The sequence below is a fragment of the Leuciscus leuciscus genome, assembly GCF_965113295.1.
Source record: "Leuciscus leuciscus genome assembly, chromosome: 1".
NCBI lineage: Eukaryota > Metazoa > Chordata > Actinopteri > Cypriniformes > Leuciscidae > Leuciscus > Leuciscus leuciscus.
The window spans coordinates 35290282-35314957 of NC_138725.1; the positions used below are offsets into that span (position 1 = coordinate 35290282).

A 24676-nucleotide genomic window follows, 5' to 3' on the forward strand; every position below is an offset into this window, starting at 1 on the left:
TCTCTGTGAGTTTCTTAGAGAGAATTTTATATCTTTAATTTTAGTATTTTAATTTTATTTCTTGGGGTAGCCTAACTTTAATAATAAAAAAATACTAAATAATAATAAAAAGCTGACAAATTACCTGCTCATTAATATTAAATATGTTTTTTTTCTTTTTTCTGGGTGGTTTGATTATTATTTTTTATTATTTTTTATTTTTTTTTGAAAAAAAATTGGTTGACCATGAAATGTAAACTGTTTAAGCTCCACCTTTCGCATTCATAGGTTACAAAACGAAAGCAGATTTCTAGCTTCGCCATACCGACAATTCAAAGCTCTAGCAAAGAAAAAAAGAAAATAAATCCTGTTTTCTTTTAGTCAGGTAAGTTTCAAGAACTCTAAATCTAAGATTTCCTTACAACTAATGATTTTATGTCGTGTAAATGGCAATTTAATGATTTTAAAATATTTTTTAAGACCTACAGCTAATGAGTTTTCTGAAGTGCGTCATCACATGCATAGCTATGTACAAGGCTTAAATATTTACTTTCCCCTTCTGTTTGGCGTAGTAGGCTACTAAAAATCTATCAAAGCGTTAGGATCCTAATATTTAATTTTAATTTTAGTAAATACTTTGCTGTTATTTCCTGGGCCTAATTATCACCACTTCATCATCATTTTAGACCGTTTTAAATAGGATATAAATATTTGACGTCCTTTCCCCAGATTGCTTATGCATTTTATTTCGTTTTTGACGAAAACTTTAGGCCACTTCTTTGTGCAATCCTCATATCACGAATAGGTTTGCTGACGGCATACGGTGTTCCGGGTTCTGCAGCAAACAGACTTTTGTTATAAGAGCGTTCTCCAAATATTCAGTGTTGGTTCTGGGAACATAAAAAATGTCCAGTTTTCTTGACGCGGTGAGGATTGTTTTAAAGGGTATAATGTTCCTTAAACGTTCTTTCAACTTAATTTTGATTAACAATTCAACATTCTAGGAACGTTGTTTTGTAACATTCCAAGAACATAAAAATGTCCAGTTTCCTGAATGTTACTATAACACAAATTAGCCCTCTGTATTTTGAGCAATTGAACTACCGCTCAGATACAGTACGTTATTGTGGCTATGAAAAAATATATAAATTGTAATACATTCTTGCACCTTCTTTTGCTGGAAAAGAGAAAACGTCATACGTCACTGGACCGTAGCGCCTCATCTAAACAAAAAATCACACAAAAACACGTTCTTTTAGTTTTAAAGCCCTTACTAGTCCCTGTTCCGCCCACTGAGCAACTGAGAGAGCGGGTCACAACCTAACACATTTTAGTTTGGGCTCAATTATTTAAAAAAAAATATATATGTTAGATTAATCTTACACAAACAAGGCATCTCTGCTACAAATGAACACTTTTTCTAAGACCTACCATTTTCGTACAGTTGCACTGAAAGTGACAGAATTAAGTGCAAATGTTACAATTTACTATGCGAGGTTTAATTGTAACAGACAGAGGGGTTGATTGTAACACTGATGTGTATCTTTTTGACGTATTTGTCTCACATTGAAAGAACGTCCCCTGAAGAGCTGGAAGGTACGTTTTTATTAAGCCTTTTTAATGAAGTCTTCTGAACGTCCGATATTGACATCCATGTGACCTCTGTACAACGTTAAAAAGTTTTTAACGTTGTACAGAGGTCACATGGATGTCGGACGTTTTTTTAAATTTTTTATAAAAACTATTCAAATGTGGTCTTTGTTGACGTATTTTTGACATCAACGACTTATAACCCTAACGGAACAAATACAGTATATAGGCTAGGCTATATTTATGATCAATATACATGGTATAAATATACAGGGAAATATATGAAATTGTATGTTGCGTTAATATTTAATATTATAATATATTGAATAATAATTGCTGCTTTTCAAATTTTGAAAAATGTATTTACGATTATATTTGCAATAAAATGTCATTAGATGAGTGTATTTGGAAAACATGGAACACTATTGCCTTAAATTTCTCAAGGATGTTTTACTCAAAGTTGTAAATTGCTAATACTAAGACAAGTGTTGGGACAATGATAGACTGCATTTATTTCTATTTATTAAACTGAAACTTAACTGATTAAATTTTTTTTTTTTTAAAACATCAACTTAACAATGTAATTAACAGATCATTGCCTTTAAAATAAAGCAACAGATTACCAGATTTACTTATTACTAACCAGACTGACTTTATTTCTGCCATGCGTCTACAGAAGATCTTATATTATAATAATAACCTAATTATAATTATAATTATAGAGGTATAGACGATGATCATTTATTGAAAAGAATATAATTTTAAAGTTACCATTATTGTAATCAATGTTTGCTTTAGTTGTGCTCTTGTTTTTCTAGCTTTAGTTTTGATCTGGCTGCCGTAGTTAAGAGTTTATACAACACAGTCTTTATGACCAAAAAAAGAAAGCAATTCTGGGCATAATCTGTTGGGTGCTTATTGAAGATGTCATAATCATTATTAAACATTCTAGGTCACAGACCTCATCCCAAGATTTATCACTGATCAAATGTTTTTAAGTTAATTAAATGCATTTAAAATATTGTATTATAAACACAATAGATCAAACGTTGTCGTGGTAATAATCAGATTAAACACATTGTGCACAAAACATTTTGAACTTCTGCTATAGTCACACACAGACATCAACAATCAGCGTATGATTCTTGATGTGATTCTTCCAACCATTGAATAGCTTTATACTGTGGTCACTCCCAGAATGCATTGCAGCATGAAGCATGACACTGATGTTGAGATTCATGAGTCTCGATCAGACATTCTTAGTTATTCTAAGTTTTGTCGGTCACCATTGTGTTGAAGAGTAGAGCCTGTGTTTCAACCCAGCAGAAGACCAAAAAACACTTATGATATACTGCATGTTAATCAATCTAAAAGACAATAATGGCATTGCAGTGATTTTTTTGTATTAAACGTGTGTTTATTAGTTATTCAGTCAATTTTCAGATGTGCACGAATATTTGCAGTTTAATAAAAAAAAGTAAATGCTCACTGTCCCAACTTATGTATGTTTTCATTATTTAGGCAATATATTATTTAATATATTTTTCAATATATTTACGCCATACAATATATTGATCTTAAATATATGGAAATATATTTTCGTTCCGTTAGGGTTATAATAAGTTGTTAAAAATACGTCAACAAAGACCACATTTGAACTACTTTTCACCTGCACTGTTAACCCTTGCTGTAAAAAAAGGCCTAATTCTGACAATATCATACTATTTTCCATTAAAACAGTAATATACCGTAGAAAACAAAAATAGCCTACAGGAATATACTTTAAATGAACAGTGCTCAAAATCGACTCTCAGTGGCTGTTTTCCCAATCACACCCTATACCCTCATTCACTATTTCCTACATTAGTTCACTAATATAGTCCCCTTGACAGAGTGAATGAAAAGAAGTGAGTGAATTGAGAAACTGATGAACACCTGATAAGCAGAATCACTGAACGACAGAGAAATAAGAACAGAAAAAAGAGAAACACAAGAACTACAAATGACTTCCAGCAACACTGAGTGTGACACCAGTTTACAAACCAGTTTAACATTATTTCTTTTGTACAAAAGTTATTGTTGAGAATTAACAGATTTTTAGTTGTTGATGTTTTATTGAAAATAATAAAGTTATTATCACCATGATGGAGATCAGTATTTGTTTTAGTTGGGCTCTTGAACCATTGACTTTATTATATCAGTTTTTTTTCTGACTGCTTTAACTATGCATTTATAAAATACATTTGTTATGGCAAGAAAAAGTCAAGAGAAAGATGATAAGGTGTTCATGACTGTTGTTATGATTACATAATCATCCTGGACATGTCTGATTCTCTGATCTTAACCAGTGTAAAAGCTTTAGATTTATGGGTTTTTCATATTAATCATATCTTTTAATCTATAATGTGAAATACAGCAATGTTTCTGTAATTAGTTATTCTGAAGAATATTGAATTAATATAGTGTTTTAAAACTTTTTGAACTCCTGCTTAACAGATATCAAAAATCAGCACATGAATCTCAACAATGGTGACAATAAAAACTTTCATGTCGCAATGCATGCTGGGTTCCAGGATTGTATAAAACTCCCAGCATGCACTCCTGCATGAATAAATAAATACAAATAAATTATTGTCACCATTGATGAGAGACATATGCAGATTTTTGATATGTCTGTGTTTCTACAAGACATTGTAGCTCTGTTTCTTTTTTAGGCTGTGCATTATGTGTTATAAAATTATCATTGTAATTTATTACTATGGTTTCACAGTGGTGGTAATATAACATTTTTGATACAGAATTAAAAACTGAAAGAGATTTAGTGTATGAACAGACTAGATGATTTGTTTCATCATAATCAGTATAACTGCAGTCATTCACAAACTGAGTGTACACAAGTGCAAAGACACAGTTCATTCAGCCAGTGAAATACTAATATTAAAAAGTCAAGGGTCAGCATCCCAACTAAAGCAAACACTGATCTCCATCATGGTAACTTCAAAACAAACATTTTCAATTTAACATCTCAATTACAACTTTGATGTATGACAGTGATCTCAATAACAATTAGATGTTTGACAGAATTAAAGTCCTACTGTTAATAATAAGTGTAAAAATGTGTAATGGCTGGAAGTCAGTCTTAGTTCTCTATTTTCTGTTCTTGTGTTTCTCTTTCCTTCAGTGATTCTGCTTGTTAACAGCAGGCGTTATTCACTAATGCTCAACAATAACTTATTTCACTTATTCACTTATTATTCAACATATTCACTTAATTATCTCACTGCAACACTGCGTCAATGTTACTTTTTACTCTTTGTAGTGTGGATTTTCCTGTGCGGTTGAAAGGGTTAACAGTGTAAGATAAAAAGACACACCCACAACATGTATTTAAACAGTAATAAACTGTAAGTTATAAAACAGGTTTATACTGGCAACACTGTTGCCAGTAGTTTACTGTAAAATAAATTTTTTGGGTCACCGTTGTGCTGAAGAGTAGAGCCTGTGCTTCAGTCCAGGAGAAGATCTACAAACATTGATGATACGCTGCATGTTGCTTTATTTAACAGGCGGTGACTGTGTAGTTGCTGGTCCAGTGGAAATCTCTTTATTTACAAAAGTTTTTTAGTGGTCTCAAATGAAAGAAGTTCACAGTAATACTTTGCTCACATTATTAATGCATTATACATTTTAGTTAATACATTTAAATGACAGTTGGTCAATTTAAGGCAGTCGGTTTCTGCAAGTGTAATTAGTTAACTTGAATTTTAATTTAGTGCATTTTTACATAAACAAACTGTAGATTACAGTAAAGAACTGTACAATTAACAGTATATTACTGGCAACAGTGTTGCCAGTATTTTACTGTAAAAAAACCCGGTAAGGTCTAACAGTGTGGTCACATCGATGTCAATATCGGATGTTCACAAGACTTAATAAAAACTTTACTTCTGGCTCTTCTGGGGATGTTTTTTTAATGTGCGTCTTTTGGACATACCTTTGCTCAGTGGGCGTGACTGCAGTGCGTAGTCTGAGAGACGCTTTTTTTATACACAAAATCTAAATGCTGAAAGGAGGTCCTTTGCTTGTGCACTAAAATATCATAAATCAATAACATCCATCAGTAGTTTATATTTTCTACAATTTGCTCATACACATAAGGTGTATTTTCATCTCAACTGTCTTGTATAGTGTATACAGACACCCATTATTAATGCTCTAAAGCTGGCTAAGCATTTATTACAAAGTAATTAACTTTCAAAAATGGCAGTTGTGCAAAATGTTTTAATTCAAATTCAATCAATTCCTTTATTTCAGTCAGATTCAATTAATAAAAAAAAATAAAAAACAGAAATAAAGTTTTGGTCTTGGAATACACATATGACCCCGAAGGGCTCCATATGGAGTATCACTGGGGTATTTCAACCCCAGGGGTGGCAAGGTGGCTTGCCAAGGGAAAGACACACGCTCGAGAGAGACTTAAGGCCCGTACACACCGAGACGAATATCGGCGCGCGTTATTCGCCAGCGTTTTTCAACGCGTTTTTTGTGTTCACACCCAAGCGTTTTTCGCTGACGATGAGCCGAGTGAACATGCAAATTCATTCCCTGACATTTGATGGCGCTTAATGTAAAACAGAAATACAATACCACTCCATAACAGTCTATACTCTGCAATACCACTCCATAACAGTCTATACTCTGCAATACCACTCCATAACAGTTTTCTTTTAACAAGATTTTTGTAGTCGCTGTCGCGTTTGTCATTTAGTTCTTTATTCCGACACCAACGAGACCAGCAGCTCTACATTCATCTTGCCTTGCATCTTCCTCGTCATTTCTTCCCGGCAGTGTTTGTCTATGGGCAGTGTAGACGCTACTTGGCGTATATCTTCTTCGCTGTTACGTATGTGTGCTCGGCAAGACCGTTTTGTGTTTGAGCGCCCCCAAGTTGTGTTTTACTGTAACTTCAGAAGCTCCAGACACGTGAGCAAAAGCGCCAATCTCATTGGTCGGATAGTTTTTGACGCGGCGCGTCAAACCCAAAAAACGAACCCGAGGCGTTTAAAAAAAAATTACGCTTTTACGCGTGGCGTTTTTCGCGTCGGTGTGCACGCTCACATTGGCGCCCTTTGTTTAGTCACGAGGCGTTAAACGTCGGCGAATATCGCGCGCGAAATTCGTCCCGGTGTGTACTGGCCTTTACAGTGGAAATACACATGTGGGGGTCGCCCAGAGGGGGAACCATGCACATGGAGGCACCTAACCAACAGGAAAGCTGCCGGTGGCATAACTCTGGCGTTGACGTCGACAGTGCTGGAGGAGACTCAGGGCTTCTCGGGAGGCTCACCTGAGGAGAATAATCGCACATAATCCCCTGCGTGGAGAGAAACGGCGACTAAGCGAAGACACCTGGGCAGATCCTAGTACCGGCTAGTTGAAGCGAGTACACAGGAAGAAACTGTCTCCACTCAGAGATTGTAGATTGGGTGTATTTGCCCAGCCTGCAACTCTGCTGATATCTGTCAGCGAGGCGCCATGCGCTAGAGCCCAAGAGGATGCCACACTTCGGGGGGAGTGGGCTCTCACACCAAGGAGGCATGGTCGACCTTGCTGCTGGTATGCCAAAGCAATGGCGTCCACTATCCAGTGAGACAACCTTTGCTTGGAGAAAGCCTTTCCCTTCAGCTTCCCACCATAACAGACAAAGAGCTGGTCTGAGGTCCTGAAACACTGCGTTCTGTCTATGTAACCGCGGAGGGCGCGTACTGGACAGAGCAGTGCCAAGGCTGGGTCTGCCTCCTCCAAGGGCAGTGCTTGCAGGTTCACCACCTGGTCTCGAAAGGGAGTGGTGGGAAACTTGGGCACATATCCAGGCCGGGGTCTCAGAATCACGTGAGAGTAGGCCGGCCCAAATTCCAGGCACGATTCGTCAACCGAAAATGCCTGCAGGTCCCCTACCCTCTTGATGGAGGCAAATGCAACCAGGAGCGCTGTCTTAATTGACAGGAACTTAAGCTCCACTGATTGCAGAGGCTCAAAGGGAGCACTCTGCAGGGCAGTTAAAACCACTGAAAGGTCCCAAGAGGGTACAAGAGGAGGGCAAGGAGGATTCAGTCTCCTCGCTCCTCTCAGGAACCTGATGACCAGGTCATGCTTTCCCACAGACTTACCTTTGACTGCGTTGTGATGTGCGGCGAAGCGGCAACATACACTTTCAGGGTGGAGGGAGACAGCCTTCGCTCCAACCCTTCTTGCAGGAAGGAAAGCACGACACTGATCAGGCATTTCCTTGGGTCTTATCGGCGAGAACACATGGAGGTTCCACAGATCGGGACGAGGGTGCCATAGGGTGCCCCGTCCCTGAGAAAGGAGGTCCTTCCTCAGAGGAATTGGCCAGGGAGGTGCTGTCGCAGGTGCAATCTGAGCGGCATAGCTGCGGCTGCCATATGCCCCAGCTAGGAGCCTCTGAAATAACTTCAGTGGAACCGCACTCTTGCCCCCGAACTGTCTCAGGCAAGTCAGCAGTGACTGCGCGCGCTCGCTCATAAACTGCGCGCACATGGCGACCGAGTCGATTTCCATACCGAGAAAAATGTTTGCTCTTTTCCCAGTTGACCCGAAGGCCCAGACGGGCTAGGTGCCAGAGCACTAGGTCCCTGTGTTCGCAAACCTGGTCTCGAGAGTGAGCTAGGATCAGCCAGTCGTCGAGGTGGAGATATGAAAGTAGGTGTCCTTCAGGTAGATTGCTGTAAACCAAAGCACACATTCGAAAAAGCATTTGAGCATCTTGAACGGACTCTTTCCTACGAGATCAAACCTTGATCAAACTCGCCTGCCTGTAACTTTTTTAGTAGGACCTGAATTACTTTGTTATCTTGTTCAGGTGTGTTTAGGGTTAGAGCAAAACTCTGCAGGAAAATGGATCTTGGGGGCCAGAGGTGATAACACCTGGTTTAGATGTTGATGTTTTATTGAAAGTAATAAAGGTTGAAGTTACCATTCTGGTGATCAGTGTTTGCCTTAGTTGGGCTCTTGACCCTTGACTTTTCATCAGTAGTTTTTCTCTGTCTGCTGTAATTGTGTGTATCTGATACACATTTGTTAATGGTAGAAAATGCTAGAAAAACTATTTTTGGCAACTGCAAAATGATCATGCAGTGTCCTGATTCACTGATACAACTCTGAGTCTAATCTATGATTAAATTATGTAATTAGTTATTCAGTTCACACTGCAATACTACTGTAGAAATTTTTGCAGAGCTGTGATACTTCAAGAGAGTTGATGAAATCATGTAGACTCACACAGACATCAAGAATCAGCATATGAATCTCAACAATGGTGACACTCAACAAAATATTCAGATCAACAAATAAACTTTAAATGTAAAAAAAGCTACTAAAGTCACAAAAAAGCTGTTGATTTACACCATTGTTGATTATTGATGTGTATGTGTGCCTGCAAAAAAAAAAAACAAAACAAAACAAAAAAAACATTTTCAGGACAATGACTTAACCAAAAAAGTCTTATTGTCATAATGCTGATGACAAAACATCACAAGGTTGTGTGGTTGTGTGATATAACAGGTAATCTACTCTAACTCTTAAGTAATATCAGTCCACTACATGATAACTTGATCATCACCAATAAGTGACCACATCAACTGATCATTTCTGTATTTTTTTCCCCAATAAACATGTATCAGAAACAGTTAAAACAGCAAAAATAATAATAAAAAATAATAAATAAATAAAATATATATATGTATGTATGTATGTGTGTGTGTGTGTGTGTGTATATATATATATATATATACAGTGCCCTCCACAATTATTGAACCCCCTGGTAAATATGATCAAAATTGGCTGTAAAAAATAAATCTGCATCGATTATCCTTGTGATCTTTCATTCAAAAAATGCGCAAAATTCTAACCTTTCATTGAAGTAAAAGAATTGAAAGTGGGGGGAAAATCACATTATGAAATAAATGTTTTTCTCCAAAACACGTTGGCCACAATTATTGAAACCCTTTTATTAAATACTTTTTGCAATCTCCTTTTGCCAAGATAACAGCTCTGACTCTTCTCCTATAATGCCTGATGAATTTGGAGAATAACTGACAAGAGATCAGAGACCATTCCTCCACACAGAATCTCTCCAGATCCTTCAGATTCCCAGATCCATGTTGGTGCTTCTCCTCTTCAGTTCAGCCCACTCATCAGGTCAGGGGACTGAGACGGTCATGGCAGAAGCTTCATTTTGTGCTCCACAACAAATTTTTGTTTTGATTTTGATGTTTGTTTTGGATCGTTGTCCTGATGGAAGATCCAACCACGGCCCATTATAAGATTTCTAGCAGAAGGCGTCAGGTTTTGATTTTTTATCTGTTGATATTTGATAGAATCCACAATGCCATGTATCTGAACAAGAAGTCCAGGACCTCCAGCAGAAAAATATGCCCACAACATTAAAGATCCAATGGTATATTAAATTGTACACATGGGGTACTTTTTATCCTTGTGTTCACAAAACCCATCTAGTGTGTTTGCTGCCAAAAAGCTCTGTTTTAGTCTCATCTGACCACAGAACCCTGTGTTGTTTGAAGATCCAGTCGTGTCTGACAATTAAATTTGCTGGAATTTGTTTTTGGAGGAGCGAGGAGGTTTTTTTTTAAACCCTCCCAAACAACATGTGGGGATGTAGGGGTTGTTTGATAATTTTTTTTTTAGGCTTTCTGACCCCAAGACTCAACTAATCTCTGCAATTCTCCATCTGTGATCCTTGGAGAGTCTTTGGCCACTCAAACTTTCATACTCGCCGTGCATTAAGACAGTATAGACACACGTCCTTTTCCTGGCAGATTCATAACATCTTTAGTTGGTTATAACTTCTTAATTATTGCCCTGATGGTCAAAATGGGGATTTTCAATTCTTTAGCTATTGTCTTACAGCCACTTTCTAGTTTGTGATGCTCAACAATCTTTTGCTACGCATCAGAACTGTATTCTGTGGTTTTACTCATTGTGATGGATGATTAAGGGGATTTGGCCTTTGTGTTTCCTCATATTTAAACTCCTGTGAAACACGAAGTCATAGCTGGACAGTTTCATGTTCCTAGTCACCCTGGTGTACTAAAAAAGGTAAATATTAATGGGAATATACTTCAGAGATATTTTACTCGTAAAAAATTCTAGGGGTTTCAATAATTGTGGCCAACATGTTTTGGAGAAAAACATTTATTTCATAATGTGATTTCCCCCCACTTTCAATTCTTTTACTTCAATGAAAGGTTAGAATTTTGCACATTTTTTGAATGAAAGATCACAAGGATAATCGATGCAGATTTATTTTTTACAGCCAATTTTGATCATATTTACCAGGGGGTTCAATAATTGTGGAGGGCACTGTATATATATATATATATAATTATAAAGTCAAGGGCCCAACACTGATCAACCTAAATGGTGACTACAAACTTGATCATTTTCAATAAAAACATTAACATATAAATCTCTGTTAATTCTCAATAATAACTTTAAATAAATGAAGTCAGGATTGTAATAAGTGAAGATGCTGTTAGTGTTTAATGTTCTATTGCTGCCAGTCATTTAACTGTTTTTATTTTTGTTTTTATTTATTTTGTACAGTGAAGGTGTTGGATTATAATAATTCAGGAAATACTTTTAAAATAATTGTATTTTTGGTTTATTTCAATTAGGACATTCTACTTAAATATTTAAGTTTTTGTTTGGCAGCCGCAGCTGACAGTCATTTGACAGTTTTTTATTATTTATTTTACAATGAATGTGTTTGATTGTCTGTAAAATAACAGTGTTTTCAAGTTTTTTTTTTTAATTATGATATTTTACTTTAATTTTAGTTTTTTTGTAATTCTACACATCTTTTTTTTTTTTCTGTATAAAAATGCAATTTCTGTAATTTGTCATTAATGTCAGTTTTGACAATTTAAAAGTGGGATTTTTTATTTATTTTTTACAGTGCAATGTCCCCATTTAGATGTCTAAGTATGTGTGTCTTCTTTATGTGTGTTTGTTCTTCTCTTACAGCATTTTATGGCTCGTTTTGAAAATGGTAGGAATTAGTGCACAATTGAATTTTGTCCTACTGGGGAAAACAGGAGTGGGGAAAAGTGCAACAGGAAACACAATACTGGGACGAGAAGCCTTCAAATCAAAGAAAAGCTTCAAATATGTGACTAAAGATGTAGCTGTTGCATCTGAGACTTTTTTTGGACAACAGATCAATGTTTATGACACACCTGGATTATTTGACACTGATCTGCCTGAGGATGAAATAGATGAAATTCGACTAAAATATCAGGAGGTTTTGCAGAAATGTGAATTAGGCCCCTGTGCATATCTCCTGGTGATCAAAGCTGACAGATTCACTAAAGAAGAGAGAGAAACTGTGGAAAAGATTGAGGAGCTCTTGGGACAAAACCGCTTGGATAAAACTTGGATTCTCTTCACCAGAGGAGACGAACTGGAGGAAGAAAACATGACAATAGAAGAATTCCTTGATGAGACTGAACCACTGAAGAAACTCGTTCAGAAATACGATCAGAGATACCTTGTGTTCAACAACAAGAAGAGAGGACATTCCGGACAAGTCAAAAAACTTCTTTGTGCTATCAAATCACGTTTCAATATAGTGGGTGAGTAATTTTTTATACCATATTAAGTGAATATTCTGGACATTTTTAATCAAATTCAATGCATAAGAAAGACCCTTGTGCACTGAAAATATATTTCCATATATTTATGATTAATATATTCCCTTATATAAGAATGATTCATATTAAATGATTTAATGGTATGTTGAAAATATACAGAATAATATTGTGTTAATTTATTACAATATATTGAATAATACAAAAGGAATTGCCGCTTGTCATATATCGAAAAATATGTGACAACATATAGTTTTTATATATTAATGTATATATATCATAATAATTTTATATTCAGTAATACACTTCATAACATATAGATGTACATATAAAAATACTGAACATACTCATGCAAAAAATACACACATATAGATCATAATGTATGTATATCATTTTTATTTTATTTTATTTTTTACAGGATTCAACACACAGAAGAGAAAAATGTTAAAAAATTTTGAACCAGACACTCCTGGTGCCAGTCTCTCATCCAGACGGATTGTTCTTCTGGGTAAAACTGGTGTTGGGAAGAGTGCAGCTGGAAACACAATACTGGGACAGAAAGAGTTCAGATCTGCGCCGAGAATGAATGCAGTAACCCGTGAATGCTCAGAGAAACACGCCACTGTTTCAGGCAGATCTGTGTCTGTAGTTGATACTCCTGGATTCTTTGACACAAAGATGAAACCTGAAGAGTTAGTGACAGAGATAGGGAGAAGTGTTTATATGTCTAGTCCTGGACCGCACGCTTTTATCATTGTGTTCAGAGCAAATGACAGATTCACTGAGCAGGAACAGCAGATTCCTCAGATGATTGAGACATTGTTTGGTCAGGAGGTGTTAAAATACTCCATCATTCTCTTCACTCATGGAGATCTGCTAGAAGGAGAGACAGTAGAGGAACTCATTCAGGAGAACTGTGCTATAAGAGATCTAGTTCAGCAGTGTGGAGGCAGATTTCACGTCTTCAACAATAGAGATGTGAATAACAGAGATCAGGTGAATGATCTACTGAAGAAGATTGACACAATGATAGAGCAGAATGGAGGAGGACACTACAGTAATCAGATGTATGAAGATGCTCAGAAATGTAGGCATGATGAATCAGATAAACCAGATAAATCAGGGAATGGAGTTTTGGCATTTCTGTCCAAATACTGGCGTCATATTTTAGTAGGAACAGTTGTGGTGGGACTGATTGGTCTTACTGCTGGAGCTCTTGCTGGAGCTCTTACTGTTCACTGTGCGTGTTTTGCTCTATCTGTAGCTAAAGGTGCTGCTGTAGGTGCTGCTGTAGGTGGTGCTATAGGTTGCGTATTAGGTGCTTCTTTAACAGCTGCTGCTTGCAAATGTAAGCATTAACATTTAATCTAATGATGATCTTATAATATTATATACTGAAATGATCCTGAATGAATTGTATAATGTGATTATGTCTGGGCGTTAAACCAGTAAAATATCTGGGCTGCATGAATCTTTAATTTCTAGAAAATCTTCTCAAACTATTTTGAATTAATTGATATTTTGATTCATAATTTGTGATATGAATATTTGAGATAGAGTGTTTAGTGTAAAGTTCACATAAATGAAAAAAGCTGACGTTACTCAGTCTTCTATTACTTGTTCAATAAATGCAGTGTATTGCGACTCGAGACTGTAGGGGTGGATTCCTGCAGGGGTTCAGTCTGCAAGAAATGCAGAATGACTAAAGAAACGTTATTAGCAAGATGGTAGAAAACGGCACATTTCTTGTCTATTCCACCCACTGCCACTTATACCAACGACGGAAAGCTATTAAGCTATTGTCCAACAGTTACAATAGCTTAAAGCGACACTATGTAACTTTTCAACCTTCATAATATATTTCCAAGATCCTTGTGATGGTACATTGACTTACAATAGGTTGAATGACACGTCTGCCATAGCCTGACAGGGTCTGTATCGCTTTTACTGGCACTATGTAACTTCGGTGTTCGGGTAGTAACAAGAACACAAAAAGAACTACAAAATTCGACTGCTTTACGGCATACGTCACTTCCCCCACCACTTCGTCAAATTTGGACGTGAGAGGCCAACCAGCGTTTGTTTTCGGCTTTCGTGCGTATGTTTTTGTCATGGGGGTTGTTTACACCTGGCCACTTCATGCATTTTCTCAGATCGCCGATCGTGAAAAGTCCAGGTTTAAATGCCCTCCGAAACGCATTTGAGACGGATTTGAATCCGATCCCTCAAACCACTTCAGGAGGAGATCAGACGCATTCCAGACGAAACTGGACAAGTGTAAATGCATATGGTTGTTGAAACCACATGTAAATTGTACTCCTCCCAAAAATGCTAAAAAAAATAAAAATAAAAAACGTGTGAGAGCGTTGTATAGGCTATATGTTATATCCAGATATGACGACGCGCTGGAACACGCATCACCGCAGATGAGCAACTGCATCAAGCCAACGTGCAAACTAGGCCTATAGCAAATCAAAGTGAAAGTAAGTCGCAGACGCTTAACACACAATCATCATCATTAAAAGTAAAGAAACGAAATGATCTTACCAGGGCTGTTACTGCTCTCTCTTATTGCGGTCTTTGATTTTGAAATTTTAGCTGATGATCTATAAAATGCAGCTCATATCTCGGTGACGTGCACTCCATTAAATCTGCATATAGCGCGAGAATTGAAGATCGAATTTAAATCCGTTTAGCAAAAATACATTTATGTGACCAGGTGTAAATGGAATCGTTTTGATAAATCAGATAACGTTAGCTATGCCCAGGGGCGATTCTAGGATTTTCATTTTAGGGGGGCTCAGCCCCCAATGAGGGTATGATTTAAAAAAAAAAAAAAAAAGTTTGTTTATGGTCTAATGCTCATTATTAACTAGTTTCATTCATTCATCCAGTAACATGCATATGGCACGGTTTTATAATCACTGAGGTACCGAATGTGAGGTATTTAGGGGGGTTCGGGGGCATGCTTCCCCGAGAAAATTTTAATTTCTCTGATCTACATATGTGCATTTTAAGATGTTTTGAAGGCCAAAAAAATTGGATAATAGCTTAAAAACCATGTGCGGGCAGCTGTTTTTTTCTCACCTCATCAGCATCACACTCTTTTTCTCTTTGTTTTTATCTTGCTCTGTCTTTTCCCCTCCTAAAGCTGAGCTTTGACTGATATAGGCTTTTCATTTTTGTCTGTCAGTGAAGAAAGTAAACATAGGGTCAACTGATTTTTCAGACAAAGCTACCAGGAAAGCTAGGTAACTAAGTCCATCTACAATGAAATATAAATTATTTTATTTTTTAAGCTTTTTAGCCTTCATAATCAACAATACGGTTGGTTATTCATCAAGTCACCCCGTGAAAATTTATTTAATTTCAAATAATTTAACTAACCAGCTAATATTCATTAAGAATATAGACAAAACATGTATTAATGTAATTGTCTATTGGCAATATGATTAATCTGTTCTATATTTATTTATATTTATTAAAAATAACATGAATTATCAATTTGCCACTTCTATAAATCAAGTACTTAAAAGAAAATCACAAATCCCTTTACTCTACTCTTACTCTATGTATCATGATACACTCCTCCTGATTCATTATTACTTAACTATATTTATTTATACAAAACAAAATAACTCCACATGATGTTTCGCTCTCTGGGCCATCTAGTGCTTTCAGACAATGATGTGTCTTTAATCATTTCTGTGCATGGCTGCATAATGTAATGCCGAAATACATAATAATATGTTTTACATTTTAAAAAGTAAATTAAAATAAATCATGATCGTTTTCTAAAGTATGTTTTCATGGGTGTTAATCGCTTCATTTTTGTTGGAAGAAAAAACAACTATCACACTGTGATAAGGGCTGAAGGTGAACGCAGCGAAACGTATTGGTATTGGATGAGAAACCGAACCGTCCTGTGTTGCTCCCAATGCTCCAGTAACATTACATTATGTAAACTGCAATGCATTTATGACAAAGAACTGCACCGATGCAGATGTAATATCATAGCAATCTATCAATAAATGCACTCACGACACACCTTGTACTCTCTGATGTTCGCTCTGCTCGGCGCCCCTGCAGATTGAAAAATGCGCTAAATCCAAGCAGACTCAGATAAGGGGAGGAGCCGAAACTTGACGCAGCTTGCCGCAAGTTTTTTTAAAGGGGACTGAAGCGATCAAAAATGTATTAATCAAATATTTTTTAGGGGGGCTGGGCAGAAGTTTAGGGGGGCTGAAAGCCCCCCTAAAAAGGGCCTAGTGACGCCCCTGGCTATGCCTCACGAATTAGTTTGCCAGCTGAACTCAGGTGTTGTAAGGTGTATTTATCACGTAGTCCTGACGGATAGACGCTGTTGATTGATTCCTGCGATTATCATGAGAACAGCTTTCAATATCTCACATAATTATCATAAATAAGCCTAACGTAGAGGTTGTAAATAGTGTAAACGAGCACAATTTGCAAACTATTATGATAAATTGCAATAATCATGTCTAATGACATCATAACGGCCAATGTTATGAAATAATGCGACGTACATTTAACTTAATTGATGTTATCTGGCATTTTGTAATGTTTACATTCCAAAAAAAACAACACAAATTAAATTATACAGTAGGCCTAGACTATAGACTATTTACTTGTGATTTAGCTGCAATCATGTAAAAATGTTATAATATAATTTACGACAGTGCAAGTATTCCACAGCGACTCTAGGGGTCGCTGTTTGACAAAAACACAATTTCTACTTAGTGTGGCTTTAATATTTATGGGAGAGCGTTGCTATTAGTGACTATTGTATTGCTATATGTAGCACTTCAAAGTCAATACCAAATCAAAACTAGTTAGCACAAAGGTTTAATGACAAAATATGGTTATGGTTACACTTACACTTAAAATAGATGTATGAGATGATGATAACTTAATTGTATGAAAAATGTTACCTGAGAGAGAGAGAGAGAGAGAGAGAGAGAGAGAGAGAGAGAGAGAGAGAGAGAGAGAGAGAGAGAGAGAAGAGAGAGAGAAGCCCCCAAGAAAGGGACCCAGAGAATAAGAAGAGAGCCAGAGCATCAAAGAGACAGAGCAACTGTTACAATCTTGTTTTATCCTTTCCTTGACCATGTGACTAAAACCCAAATGTGAGACGTTCAAACTGACCAATCAGATAATTACACTTCCACCACTGTTCTAAAGGTGTGACAATTCATCGACCCCCAGAGTACAAACATTTGGCCTACAGGCCTAGATCACTATCAGCCCCTCTGTGCCTTTAGGAACTCCAAATGGTCATTGTGGCAGAAAGAAGGAGTTGAAACAATAAAGCACAAATATTTGTTCATTTAAAATATATTGGATCATTTTCAATCCTACAAGACCCTGATCACTGTAAATTACTGTAAAGTCTTATTTTTATGCATCGGAACTGAACTGAACAAATAAATCACTTCTTAACCGAAACCAAACTGAATTTAACAACTGATGATCTTCTCAAATTGAACTGCTAAATGATGAAATTTTTTTGCTTTTAAAGCTGCTTTACAGCAGAATTGGACTGTTTGCATTAGTGAAATTTTCCTGTCTTTTACTCTAAATCTGCTTTAAAAACAATCTGTATCTTCAGAGATTTAATGTCTTCTCCATCTTCAGTGAATTTCATCTAATGCTGTGGCTGAAGTCAGTTCTTGTGTTTTTCTTTTTTTCTGTTATTGTTTATCTTTCATTCAGTGATTCTGCTTGTTATCAACAGCTGTCTTCAATAATGCTTTATTTATTTTTAATTTTTTATAGGGTGCTTTTCTGTAGTATGCTTTATTAGTATGTTGTTTACTAAGTTTGCTCTTTTAACTGTCTTAGTACCTTAAGCCCTGTTAAGCGTTTTAGAATTGTATTTGTTAATTCTGGCAGGTCAGACTAATTGTTCAGTTTGCCTCAAATGGATTCAATTAGGTTGATAACCTTAAAAGGAAAAAAGGGAAACAAAACAAAACAAAACAAAACAAATAAAAGGATACATCCTTACTTCAGATGATATTCTCAAATGTGAACAAATACAATGTAAATAAAGACTTTACCACATACAATTGTCTCTCCACATTTGTTCATTCACATATTTAACTCTGGTGAAAGAAAAATATGCAAAGTATACTTGCAGCCAGACTAATTATCAGTATACTTCAAGTGTGTTAATGATTAGTTAACTTGAAGTGTGCTATTTTGAAACAACTAATTTTGTACTAAGTATATGCAAGTAAAGCATAACTTTAAGTGTATTTAGTGTCCAGTGGTCTCGTCCAGTTTAAACACAGTGTAACAGCTTCAGGAGTTCAGATTCTGGTGTGCTGATATTTATGTGTAGCCCAACTCACCCATCCTTCAAACACATTCACCGACATTACATTCACTGCATGTGCAAACTGTCAAAAAACATAAATGGCATATTACTTAACAATTAGTTTATAGTGCCTCAACAAGTAAAGTCATAATGATACATTTGCAAATCATTAGTTAATGATTAATTAAAGCAGACAACTGGAAGATGAAGTACATTGCTTTGACCAATTGTGGTAATTAACGCATTAATTTACACTTTTAGTTAATAAAATATGCTATTAAGAAATTAATACATGACACATACGGAATAATATTGTATAATATAATGTATTTTGAAAGTATACTTTCAATGCATTGTTACAATGATCATTTCCAGCAGTTAAAATATACCTAAAATATATTTTTAGTAAAGTGCAAATAAATACATTTTTAAAAAATAAACTGAATTTCAAGTATATTTTTAAAAAATATATTTTTTTGAAAATATACTACAGTACAGTTATTTTAAAGTGTGTTAATAGTTGTTGTATTGTGAAAACAGGTAAAAGCGTGATGTTAATATACTTTTAATATATTTAAAGATAGTACCATTTTTGTTAGTATATTTGCAATTTAATTGAAAAAGGGAATCTATTTCAAATACAATAAAGTATACTTTTTTCACTAGGGTAGCCAAAATCAGTGCCGCCAAACTTATAAAGCAAACTCATTTTCAGTTGAAATCAAGTGCATGTCATCAGTCTATGTGTATAGTAACCTACTCCTTTAATGACATAATGCACAATATGTTGAGATGATGTTTTGTAAGTGCAAAGGAGCTGTGTAAAACTGTGTGTAAAGGCAGCTAAACTGGTTCTTAAGTTTTCACAAAAGAACAACTGAGATTTAAACAAAGGTCAAAACATATGAAGAAGCTCTGTAGATGCTCTGCAGTTTGAAGTTTCATTTTGGTCTTGCTCCATTTTGGACTTATAACTAAATAAAAGTGATAAAATATCTGTGATTTTTAATTGAGGTTTTTAATGAAAAGGAATTTAATTTAAACAGTTAAATGGTCAAACCTCATATCAGATAGGCTATTTAACTAGGCTAATAGAATATTAAAATCTCATTTTTATATTATCATACTTTCCATATGATTGATGATGTAAATCAAGAACTATTTTCTTCTCAAAGTATATGTAAACAATACTATAAGTTTACCATGCATTACTGCACGATTTTAATTGTAACGACAGTATGTTTCTTCAGTAAGGACTAACCATAACTGCATGAAATGATTGGCGCGTGCACGTGGACTACACTACCCACAATGCCCTATTGTAAACAGGAAGTTTGTCACGGATTTTCAAACCCGTAGAGCTCATACGGAATGGACAGTGTTTCAGAATTAGATAAATAATAGTGTTTTATTTATAAATCTTTCTCTAGAACTAAAGTGCGGCTTTATGTGTCGGTTCTGGTCGCATATATTCACGATCTTTTACTCTGAGGAACTGCTTCATCAACACTAATGCTCGTCTAGTCCAGAACACAGACAGGATTTAATTGTTACACTTGAATCCTCAGATCTGGATCCTAATCATCCAGACAGAACCAGAACCAGCGGGTCCAGGGCCGGATTTGAAGTTTGAACGATGATCAGCTGATCTGGCTGCTGCTGCGGTCCCGGTTTCTATTGGTAACGGGCACGCGCACAGATTTCACCATAAACACTCCGTTTCTCCTTCTGGGAATTAGATATGGTAAACAACAGCTTTCTCACTTATATAAAACACAACATAGCGTAAAGCGAAAAATGTACAAATGCAATATAATACTAAAGTACTGTATAATTAAACAAACACGTGGTGACGGCGGTGTAGTGGTTACAGATCTGGGCTCGTAAGACTGAAGGAAGGGTCGATCGGTAACACGTTACACAAGTTACATGTTGTTATTATAGTAATTACAATAATACATTATGCATAATTAATTACATGGAACTAACCCTAATCCTAACCCTATAGTAAGTACATGTAATTAATTATTATTACTCAGAATTTAAATGTATAATTACACTGTGACAAGGACACCTTAAAATAAAGTGTAACCATTCAATCCACATAGGGTTTAATCTGTTAATTACTAAACCTGTAATAAATAAATAAGTGTTAATTTATTAACAGTATTTAATATGTAATTATTTTTGACATCTTGTAATTAAACACTGTTTCTATTTAATGCTATGGTATTTAAATATACAGTGTATATAATATATAGTGTATTGTAAATCATTGTTCTAAAACAATTTATACAGTCCTGGGTCATGTGATATGATTCTGAGGTTTAATACAGCACAATAATAAACTGATAGTAATGATAGTATAAAATGTATCTCATCTTCCTCTTTTTCAGAGCTCAAAGCAGAAGAAGGGTCTCAGAGGTGAGTTCAGTTCAGCTGTTGTGTGTGTGTGTGTTTCTCTCTTGTGTTTGATAGTTGTGTGAGCTGTGGTGTTTTCGTCATCTCTCAGGCTCTATAGATGATGTGTTAGGAGATCTGCTGGGTGGTGATGATGATGAAGGTCCGGTGAAGGTGCGATCGCCTGCGCTCGTGTCCAGCAGACCCGCGGCCGTCCTCACGTCACGCAGCGGGAAGAGGTGTGTGTGTGTGTGTGTGTGTGTGAGTGTGATGATGGATAATCAGTGAGCTTCATTTGAGCTGCTAAAGTGCATCACAAAGCATCTAGTATGAGTCTCAACAGTCTGAGAGATGACCTGAGACACAGATAGAGTCCGTCACCTGTGTAAACGTCACGTAAAGATGTCTGTGTGTTCAGGTCACTGCTGGACGATGATTTCTTCAGTAAACTGGCAGAAGAGGCTGAGAAAGAAGAGGAGGTGAGACACTGATCAAACACCTTTAATCACTTGTCATATTCATAAAGCACTTTAAAAACTACAGAGTAAACTTAAATGCTGTGCAATTAAAAGAAACCAAGATAAAACAGGTACAAAGTTTAGGTAACACTTATTTTACAGTGTCTTTGTTACACGTTACATGTAGTTACTGTTGTAATAACTATAAATTAAGCATACTTACATGTGACTAACCTTAAAACAAACCCAAACTCTATTAGTAAGTGCATGTTGTTAATTAATATTACTAAGTACTTAAATGTGTAATTACAGTGTCATTAAAATAAAGTAACCCACATTTATTAGTGTAAAATTCACTATTAGACGTATTAATAAATGCCTTATAAAGAAATAATACAGGGAGCTCATTTCTAGATAAATCGATCAGATGAAAGTCCAGATTCATTTACTTAATTAGTGTTATGTTATCATTGATATATTATTATAGTGTTTCTTACATTGTTGGATTAGTTTTTGTTTGTGTATTTTCAATTTTCATTTTGTTTTTGTCATTTTTATTAGATTTGTTTTTTAATACGTGTAGTGTTGAGGAAAGTTACTTTCAAAAGTAATGCGTTACAATATTGCGTTACTTTTTATGGAAAGTAATGCGTAACAATTTTTCTTAATTTTTATTTCAGTTTTTAGTACTTCGAGTTAAATTAAACGAAAATGAGAAATGTTGCCTTGGAAAGTAAAATAAAATAAGTTTGTTAAAAATATTTCAGTTAATACAACAAACATGTTTTTTATGGTTTCAATACTAAATTTAAACTTTTAGTTAAAAGTTAAAGTATTTTCCATTTTCGTTTTAATGTTTTAGAGATTTTGTTGTATATTTGGGCCTTTTTATTACATTCCTTTGTTTTTTTATATGTCTACATAATTTTATGTATTTTTATTTCAGGTTTAGTTTTTTTCACGTTGAACTAAACAACGAGAAATATTGCTTTGGAAACTGAAAAAAAAAGTTTGTTAAATTATTTTAGTTTAAGTTTATTTTTATTTCAAGTAAAAAAAAAAAAACGGCTTTAGTTGTAGTTATTGATAATAACCCTGCAACAGAGCGTCTAAACTCTTCCGTCTCTTCTATAAAGACTCTTGATCTCTTCTATTGGGCATTTCCTCAGTGTTTGTGTGTATTTGTGTCTCAGGTCTCTGATGTTTCTGAGGCCGATCCTGCCGCTCTGCTGGACAGCATGAAGGTAAACCAAGCTGCTTTCTGACTGGCTGAAATATGAGCTGTGACGTCATCAAACGTGTGACCTCACTCCGGTTTTGTTCATTCCAGGACATAGATGACATGGATGCGGATCTGTTCAGCTCGAAGAAGAAGCCGAGCTCAGCTCCGGTCCAGAGGAAAGAAGTGAAAGGAGGAGATAAGAGCAAAACCACAGGTATGTTTCCTTACAGTGAGATTTGAACAAATGATGCGACTGTTTTTAAAGTGTTTCATGTGTTTTTACAGAAGAAACGTTGAAAAAGCCCAGTTCGGCTCCGGCCTCCACAGCGAGAGCTTACAAGAAGTTCAGCTTTCTGGGTAAGAGCAGAAACCAGACTGTCTGACAGGGTTAACAGGCTTCATGAGGGTTTTGATGTTCTCCATTTGCTCCATTTTCTGCTGCATGTGGTTCAGATGATGAAGGTGGGGGTGTTGATCCTCCTCTTCCTCCTCCTGATGATGAAGGTATCACATCAACGCTTTAACACGAACCTCTGTGAGAAAAACCACTGAGAACCCATTCTTCACGTTTCACAGGGAACATGGACGGCTCGTTGGATGATTTATTGGACGATCTGGAACACAAGCAGAAGACGATGAAGAAAAGCGAGCCGCCGCGCTCTTCCTCACCCGTCGTTCCTCAGAAAACAGAGAGGAAGAGGGACGATCTGACGTTTGATGATGCGGATGATCTGATGGACGCTCTGGGCTTCGGAGAAACGCACAAATCAAATGGAAACGGACCGACAGTGAAGAAAGAGAGGTAGAGTATGTCTGGACTCCTGTTGAATCCTGGGAGTTTTTCCTCCCTTTGGATGAAATCACTAAAAAGTGCTGCTTTTCTCATCAAAATAATAAAATTCAAGCCACTAAAGGGACAATCATAAACAACAACCCTGTTAGTATAGATTGAGCAAATAATAATAATAACAAATTTATACATTCATCATTCATATTAAATACATTTTTTATTATATATAATCCAAGCAAACAGAAAACATTTCAGGTTCGTTCAATAATAAGTGTTGCTTTTTCCACTTTTTTTGTGTACATTTCTAATTGTTTGGATTATATATAACAGAAAAGTATTTAATACTTATATTAATACAACAACAACTTCTACTACTACTAATGCTATTGTTATTATTATCACTATTAAGTACTTATCTGTTATATATAATCCAAAGAATCAGAAAAGCAAACATTATTATTATTAACATTATATCATTATTTACATATAATTTATTTTGGGCTTATTCAAGAACCAGTACCGCTTTTTCCATTGCTTAAGTAAATTTTATTTATATTATATTATATTATATTATATTATATTATATTATATTATATTATATTATATTATATTATATTATATTATATTATATTTTAGTCTCTTTCAATAACCAGTGCTGCTTTTTCCATTGCCTAAGTACATTTTTATTATTATTTATTCTTTTTTTTTTATTTTTTTTTATTGTCATTCTATAACCAGTGCCGCTTTTTCCATTGCTTAAGCAATTTTTTATTCTTTTATTAATTTGTTTTTATTTGTATTTTTTTATTATATTTGTGCATCTATATATACACTTTGTAGGCAGTCAGTCAGTTTGAGTGCAAAACCATTAAATATTAATTTATCTTGAGATGGCATAATTCAATTCATTAACATTTAAAGACAATGTTTGTCTTATATAATAAAAAATTAATAAAAAAACATAGTTAAGAAATAGAAAAGGCATGAACCCGAAATGGTTTCGGATTGTTTTTAGATCATGTGTAGAAGTACACACTGCTCCTTCTTCTCTGCTGTTTGTGACTGTGTGAACTGAGAAGCAAGCGTCTGTGATGTCAGTGTGTCTGTCCTCCTCACCAGTGATCCTCCTCTGAGAGCTCGCACCAAACTGGACGAGATCTTGGGCCGAGGGACGTCTCCTCGTCTGCTTGAGAGACCCGTGACGGGAGA

General features: G+C 35.6%; 2 protein-coding genes across 7 annotated transcripts in view; both read left to right on the plus strand.

Moving 5' to 3' along the window:
• The first annotated feature begins 270 nt into the window (after positions 1-270).
• On the plus strand, positions 271-18335 carry LOC309495119 (GTPase IMAP family member 8-like). 2 transcript variants are annotated; one of them, XM_082164690.1, is made up of 3 exons: positions 271-364; positions 11635-12242; positions 12676-18335. In XM_082164690.1, exons 2-3 carry the CDS (start codon positions 11657-11659, stop codon positions 13614-13616), a joined length of 1527 nt encoding a protein of 508 aa, XP_082020816.1. In that variant the 5' UTR covers positions 271-364; positions 11635-11656; the 3' UTR covers positions 13617-18335. The 2 variants fall into 2 exon arrangements, with proteins under 2 accessions (XP_082020816.1, XP_082020817.1); XM_082164691.1 differs by lacking the exon at positions 271-364 and adding an exon at positions 8181-8292.
• Positions 18336-19945: 1610 nt separating this feature from the next.
• fbf1 (Fas binding factor 1) overlaps positions 19946-24676 on the plus strand; it is a 20671-nt gene continuing 15940 nt past the window's right edge. For 3 of the 5 annotated variants that reach the window (XM_082164501.1, XM_082164502.1, XM_082164503.1), the window contains exons 1-10: positions 19946-20341; positions 20994-21021; positions 21110-21236; positions 21416-21476; positions 22649-22699; positions 22786-22891; positions 22963-23034; positions 23131-23181; positions 23254-23479; positions 24587-24676. The exon at positions 24587-24676 is cut by the window's right edge and continues 56 nt beyond it. In XM_082164501.1, coding sequence (XP_082020627.1) covers positions 20339-20341; positions 20994-21021; positions 21110-21236; positions 21416-21476; positions 22649-22699; positions 22786-22891; positions 22963-23034; positions 23131-23181; positions 23254-23479; positions 24587-24676 — 815 coding nt within the window. In that variant the 5' untranslated portion in view covers positions 19946-20338. The remainder of the gene's footprint in view (positions 20342-20993; positions 21022-21109; positions 21237-21415; positions 21477-22648; positions 22700-22785; positions 22892-22962; positions 23035-23130; positions 23182-23253; positions 23480-24586) is intronic. The other 2 variants (XM_082164504.1, XM_082164505.1) reach the window with 2 other exon arrangements.

What these genes read in the sequence shown, in the direction of transcription:
- LOC309495119 (XM_082164690.1), top strand. Translation starts at nt 11,657, where the DNA reads ATGGTAGGAATTAGTGCACAATTGAATTTTGTCCTACTGGGGAAAACA. An exon ending in ATCACGTTTCAATATAGTGG is followed by an intron (nt 12,243 to 12,675) that starts GTGAGTAATTTT and finishes TATTTTTTACAG; the next exon opens with GATTCAACACACAGAAGAGA.